This window comes from Protopterus annectens, chromosome 15.part0 (assembly GCF_019279795.1).
Source record: "Protopterus annectens isolate FY-2018-M chromosome 15.part0, PAN1.0, whole genome shotgun sequence".
In the NCBI taxonomy this organism is placed as follows: Eukaryota; Metazoa; Chordata; order Ceratodontiformes; family Protopteridae; genus Protopterus; species Protopterus annectens.
This window is the reverse complement of record NC_056749.1, coordinates 600,185,938-600,193,437: the sequence shown is the minus strand read 5'-3', so window position 1 is coordinate 600,193,437 and position 7,500 is coordinate 600,185,938. Positions and strand designations below refer to the sequence as shown.

Sequence of the window (7,500 nt, the reverse complement as noted above, 5' to 3'; positions counted from 1 at the left end):
TAGTATTTTACAACAATTTACAGAATTACATAAATTGCAGTACAATATAACAAAATGAGAAACAGACTAATAAACTGTGGGAAGTTACAATATAAGAGAGGAAAACAGAGTAATTTACAAGATATATACATATGTACACACACTTTTTTTGTAAATATTGAAATAAGTTGAAAGTTAAGAAATCACTAGAGGGTAGTGTTAGACTGAAATTATTAATAAAGGGAAAGAAAAATCACTAGTGGGGTAGTTTTAAAGGGGTGAGGGATTAAAATGATAGTTAAGGTTAGTGAGATTTATAGTAAGAACAAAGTTGTTTAAAATAACTTATAGATCACAAAAAGTTTCCTACTGGTTCTGATGGGTAAAGATTGGGGAAAGCTAGAGGAAGGCTCCAGGAGAGTAGAATGTTCATCTGTTTGGATAGATAAAGGAAGGAGTAACATGCTACCAAATATATATATATATATATATATATATATATATATATATATATATAAACATTCAGCTATTACATATATCTTTCTAGTGTTGCATTAACTGCAGCATGTTTACTGTGCACATGGACATAACTAATTGAAAATGCAATTCAAATGTGCATGTCGTTTGCTTAATTTGCATTTATATTTCTAAATGTTTCATCTTTGCTTGATTTACAGAAACTCCTGTGCCATATTACACTACTCCTGCACCTGTTTCACCTGTGTCATCAAAGTCTGACACATTCAATCCAGGAAAACAGCCATCTGAAGGTAATTAAGAATCTATTACTTCTCCCTCCAAAGAACAAGAAAGGGGAACCTGACACAGTATATATTCTTTCTATGTGAATATGCATCTGATGTAGCCTTGTTTCTGTTACTTTTACAGGTTGAGTTCCAAGTACAAAATGTTACTGCACAACTAGAGATAGGCTTAAGTTTTTAAGTTTACCAACAAACAGCAGTCCAAGTAAGCTACCTGAATGCCAGTAACAGTAACATTTAGTAAATGCAAGACTGACATTGAAAGAGCCAAATTGTTTCATTAGTGATTTTTTAACTGTCCAGCCTTAAAAGGTAATTCTTTCTACCTTTCTGGCTCTACCAGACTGCCCCTGCCTTGCTTTGCTAATGAACTATTTGCCTTGCAATAATTTGATTAAATCCTTACTTCTATAGATTATTACTACAGTGAAGAATAAATTGTAGTATTACTTTCCCTATGCTCAACCAAAACATAGTCTTTTGATGCTATTTGCAAATTTATATGTATTCGTACCACTATGTTTGCAACTGTTTACAGATCAACTCAGACAACTTGGACATAGTTTAAAAACACACACACACACACACACACACACACACACACACACACACACACACACACACACACACACACACATTTCTTAGTTTTGGGTAGGTGAAATATACTTAATTGTGACTCAAAATGAGCATACAATTGCCACTGCTGTACAGTAGTTTTTTCATCCTTAAGAATCAGTTTATACAGTTTTACTCATTATGAAGAAATATGGTAAGCTAGCCCAGTTCTGTGGCACTTAAGGATGAAACCCTGACTACAGAACAGACATCCATTTACTGATAACACTTGAAACTGTCCTTGAAAATTCATACCATTCTTTACTTTATTTAAGGTTATAAACTCAAAAACATCTCTTCTAAATTCCCATCTAATTAGAAATACGCCTCCAGTTGTTCTTCTGCAGTTTATGGAGTAAAGTCCCAACTGCCATAGCTTTTCAGAAGAGAGATAGCAGAGAGACCTGATACTCTTCTGGAAAAGATTTCTGTACTTTCCTTGGTTTATTATTCATTCCTTTTGTGTTTGGATGCCATATGGTATTCCCATACAATGCATGTAGGAGGACCATCGTAGGATTCCTACTAGCTAAGTATATCAACAGACTACATATTTTAAAAGGTGGTACTAAACACAGATATAAAACGCATCTTCCAATAGCTTGTGTACCCTCTTCTAAAGTACTTGAGTGTTATGTTCAGGAACAGTTGATTTCTCTTATTTATTCCCAAGTGGGTTCTGTACAAATAATTAGTGCCGTAGGAGAGGCCGTAGTATTGATAGCATATGCTCTAAAATTGTAGTTCATATCAGTGGATTCATAGTCTCTTTCTGGATCTGGTAAGATATTTAAAGCCGTCTGCAATAAAGAAATATTGCTGTTTTATGAACATGCCTTCTATATTAGTGATCTTCACAGATACATTACCTGATTGTGTAACACGGCATTCTCCTCAGGGTTTAGGGCTATTTATCTCATGTTCTTTTGGGTAGTACTGTATATATCAAGGTTAAGTGTTCCACCTTTTATTTTTAATTCTGTTATTGGCCATCTGGACTCTGATCTTAGAACAGAGCTCCATGTATGTTATGCAGATGGCATCGTTTTGCATCTTGATGCAAGCCATCAAAAATGGTTTGGGTATGTAGCAGTGGTTAAACATACAGATTATTTAAATATTCAGAAAGCTACTGCCACCCTAAAAAGGTCATATAAAATCATAAAAGAAAGCCCTTAGAATGGTTTTCTGGGTTTAAATAATTAAGTATACATTTAAAGCTCTCCTTTCACGTTTTATAAACCATTTTCTTCAGATGTTCTTTGTGTTTCACTGTTGCAGTCATTACATTTGGGTAATCTGCTTGCAAGCTGCCCTCAGTCAGCCTGATTAACAAAGTCTTGGGTCTTGCATCGGTTGCTGTCCCTTCTTCCATGATGTCAGGTCATCAGGGGTATAAAACATGCAGCTGATGCCATTACATCAGTTTTTCTTGCCGTGCGGTGCCCGAAGCAGAAGCAGTTCACAAGTGCCGGTCGTCCGACTCCTGAAATTTTCGTTTTCGAGTTTCAGAACCAAAGTCTTCAACGTAAAGCTAAGTACCCCGTTGGGGAAACTTTTTCTTGCTCCTTACCGATGTCAGTAAAAGTTAATAACTGCATTAATTGTGGAAGGCAAATACCTCATAAAGATTTTCATTCGTACTGTATTCCTTGCCTAGGCCCTGACCATGATGTACCTTGCTGCCGGTTTTGTGCTTTATTTAATCAGCGCACTATCCGTCATCGGTATATTTTTTCCTCTAAATATTTCGGTTCTCGGTTTAATTATCCAGAAATGTTGTTGGTTAGCCATCTGACTATCGGGATTCTGAAACAATACAAAGATAAAGACAGAGATAGGCCGCCGAGGTCTAAAACTGCCGACAACGCTTCTCCTAAGCCAGTCGCCAGTTTGCTGGTACTCAGTGACGCGAGATACTTCAACTATGGAACCCGCGGATGTCTCTACCTTGGATGGGTCCGGAGCCGCTGTGCAGGCACTGGCTTCTGAGGGTGTATTCAGGCCTACAGACTTGCATATTAAATCGACACCTCCTTCATTACTAAGGCCTAAATCTCGATCTATGTCTAAAAAACTGACGCTCAGGCCCCTATGCCTAAAAAACAAATGATAAAAATGGCTGAAGATCTAATAACTCTAATCAGGGGTAGTCAACCCCCCCCCCCCAAAAAAAAAAGGCCTAGGGCTGAGCTTGATTATGAATCTTCTGATCAGGATTCTGTTTCTTCTGACTCTTCTGATGACCTGAATTTGTTCTTAACTACTTATGAGGATTCTGATGCAGAGGATTCTATTCCCTCTGCCTCCCCACCTGAGGATTTTTCTTTTGGGGAAGCCTTACATACTTTAAGGGAGCATTTTCACTGGGAAAGCCAGGAATTTTCTGATTCAAAAAAGATGCTTAGGGATTTCCTTCTTCTGCCTCAGCATAGGTCTTTGGCTATACCTCCTGTACTAGACATTGTTGATAATGTTTTCTCGGAATCCAGTTTGGCCCCTGATTCCCTGCCTCCTGCTCCTGGTAAACCTGACAGATACTACAGGGATCCTGAGTCCCACAAGTTCCTTTTCAAAAATCCTGTTGCAGATCCAAAGACTATTTCTCAGGGGCCCAAGGGCATTAAGGCTTCTACTGCTAAAAATCCTACCCCTTCTGATAGAGACTCCGGGGCATTGGATAGATGGGGTAAAAAGGTTTATACTTATGCAACCTTGGCAATCAGAGCTTTAAACTGCCAATTTCATATGTTAAAATATCAGCAACATGTAATCGGACCGCTTAAACAGAAAATGATGTTGATTACTGACTGTGTGGAAAATAAAGATTTATAGGACTTAATGCATTCTGCTGAACAAGTTGGAAAACATACTTTGCAATGTGGTTTTGATTCTTTAGAGGCCTCTTGCAGGGCTGCTGTTACTGGGTCTGTGTTTAGAAGGCATGCTTGGCTTAAGCAGCAATCTTTGCCTTATCATGTTAAAGCTAAATTGTTGGATGCTCCTTTAAATCAGGACTGCCTATTTGGCAACAAGGCTGAAGAAGTTCTTAAAAAGATGGATGATAAAGCTAAATCTATGCAAACTGTTAACTATTTTTTACAAGTGCAACCTCCTAGATTTAGTAGGCACTGGCCTACTAAGAATTGGTCCTTTCCAGTCCCTTCCAGGTCTTCTCAAGCCAAACCCAGACACAGCAAAAACCCCAGGTTTCAGTCCCAGGGGACTCTCAGAACTAAGCAGTGGGGGGCCTCCACTTCCAAATCTGGAAATAACAAGACACCCCCTATGGTAAACAGTCTCAGTGACTTCCTTTTAAAATTCCCAAGCACTTATCTTTTGACCGCCCCTTTGGGGGGAAGGATTGCTCTTCATGCGAGGAACTGGAAACTCATAACCCAGAACAAATGGGTTTTAAATATAGTGTCCCAGGGATACAGATTTTATTTCCACACGTTGCCAACACCAAATGGGTGGTCAGACCTGCCTCCAAATCAGTGGGCAGAGGCTCAAAAACAAGTACTTTCCCTCTTAAGCATGGGGGCTATTCAACTGGTACCAGAAGAGGAAAAAGGACAAGGTTTCTACTCCAGACTTTTCCTGGTACCCAGAAAAGACAAATCAGGGCGTCCAATCCTGGACCTGTCTACTCTAAACACCTTTCTGGAGATTCCAAAATTCAAGATGCTGACTCTTCACCAATTACTTCCTATGGCAGGCAAAGACACTTGGTTGGCAACACTAGATTTAAAAGAAGCGTACCTGCACATCCCAATCAGGGAATCTTGCAGAAGATACCTACGCTTCAAGGCAGGTTACACGAATTATCAATTCTCTGCACTGCCCTTTGGCTTGTTTACTGTGCCCAGGGTATTCATAAAGTTCCTGGCTCCTGTTATTGCATTTTGCAAGCAAAGAAGTATTCAAATATACCCATACCTGGATGATTGTCTAATTCAGGCAGAAAGCCAGGGCATACTTTTGAATCATCTGGCATTTGTAAAAAGGGTTCTAACTTGTCTGGGGTACACCATAAACGAAAAGAAATCACAACTGGTACCCTGTCAACAAATTACATTCCTGGGAGCAAGCTTGAATACAACTTCCCAGATGGCTTACCTCATGCCAAAAAAGCACATTCATTTGGTAACCTATTTCAAATAAGTGGCCACAAAAACCCTGCTAACTCCAAGGCAAATACTCCAAGCCTTGGGGTTCATGGCCTCCTGCATTCTAATTCCATATGCAAGACTGCATATGAGGAAACTACAGTGGTATCTAAAAAACCTATGGCGTCAACATTCTCACAGCCTGGAAACAATGATTCCTATCATACCTTGCCTACGCCTAGAGTTCCTCTGGTGGGCAAAGGCCTGCCACCAAAACAAGGGACTACCATTCACACTACCACCTGCTGCCCAAACCCTAACAACAGATGCATTAGACTATGCATGGGGGGCTCACCTGGAAGGGAAGTGCATTCAGGACAAATGGAACCCAAGTCAAATGCACCTGCATATCAATCAAAAAGAAATGTTAGCTGTACAGAATTCTCTGACAGCCTTCAAGGACTACATTCTTCCAGGAGAACTAATGGTAAAGACGGACAACTCCACGGTTATGTGGTACATAAACAAGCAGGGGGGTACAGATTCCTACCCCCTCTGCAGACTAGCCATGGCATTGTGGAACACAGCCTTGAGCTACCAAGTGCACCTACAAGCTCAATTCCTGCCAGGAAAATTAAATACACTGGCAGATGGACTAAGCAGAAACCTCATGGACCCACACGAGTGGAAACTGGAACCAAGGATTTTCAACATGTTGACAAGCAAATGGGGGAGCCCAGACATAGATCTATTTGCCTCCCCCCGGAACTACCAGTTGGACAAGTTTTGCACAAGGACTGTCCACAAACAAGCCTGGAAAGTGGATGCTCTGTCCTTCAGCTGGAAAAACCTATCAGTCTACGCCTTTCCCCCACTGCCTCTGCTCTCCAAAGTTCTACTAAAAGTCAAACAGGACAAACCAAGGATGATCTTATTTGCTCCAGACTGGCCGCGCCAACACTGGTACCTCCTCCTGTGCAGTGTGTCGCAGTTATCTCCATGGCACCTGCCTCAGATCCCTTCCCTGCTGTCTCAGCAGGAGAACCAAATTCTGCACCCTCATCTTCCAACATTGAACCTTGCAGCCTGGCTAATCACTTAATTTCACCCTTATCATCCCTCAGCAAACCTGTGATGGATGTCATCTTAGAGGCAAAGAGGCCTAGTACTAGAAAATCTTATGCTGAAAAATGGAAAATATTCTGTGCCTGGAACCAATCTCAAGGGATAAGCACAGCAGCACCCAATTTACCTCAGAGTTTGCAATACTTAACTGAGATGCTTCACAAGGGCCTGTCTTTTTCCTCCATTAAAATCCACACCTCAGCCATTTCAGCTCATTATAACACAGAACCTCCCCTCTTCTCTCATCCTCTGCTCAAGCAGTACCTCAGAGGGGCCAAAAACTTGAGACCACCCAGGAGAGCTCCAACCCCTGCCTGGGACCTTAATTTTGTATTGGAGAAACTCACTCTACCTCCTTTCGAGCCAGCTGCTACTGCAGACTTAAAATTTCTTTCGTGGAAAACAGCTTTCCTTTTTAGCAATCACTTCAGCTAGAAGGATATCTGAATTACAGGCCCTTATGGCAGTGGAGCCTTTCATCATCTTTCATGTGGACAGGGTGTCACTCAGGATCAATGCATCCTTCATACCCAAGGTGGTATCCAGTGTGGCTCTTAATCAGTCCATTCATTTGCCAACCTTCTTTCCCAATCCACAGAACAAAGGGGAACGGATTCTGCATTCCTTGGATGTGCACAGACAACTTAGATTCTACTTGGACAGGACTAAACCTCGAAGAAAATCTGAACAATTGCTGGTAGCATTTGCTGCAGGGCCAGAGGGGAAGAATATTTCAAAACAAACCATTTCTAAATGGATAAGCTATTCCATTCATTTCTACTATAAGCACCATGGAAAACTTATCCCCCAGGGGATCAGATCTCACTCCACCAGTGCTGCATCTACTTCTGTAGCCTTTCTCAGAGGTGTTCCTACCATGGACATCCTAGAAGCTGCTACCTGGAGTT

The 7,500-nt window shown here is 40.9% G+C and overlaps 1 protein-coding gene across 2 annotated transcripts in view; it reads left to right on the top strand.

Moving 5' to 3' along the window:
- The window catches only part of LOC122789943 (arf-GAP with Rho-GAP domain, ANK repeat and PH domain-containing protein 1-like), a 1,460,469-nt gene that overhangs the window by 926,467 nt on the left and 526,502 nt on the right, over nt 1-7,500 (top strand). For both annotated transcript variants that reach the window (XM_044057421.1, XM_044057422.1), the window contains one exon: nt 657-749. In XM_044057421.1, coding sequence (XP_043913356.1) covers nt 657-749 — 93 coding nt within the window. The remainder of the gene's footprint in view (nt 1-656; nt 750-7,500) is intronic.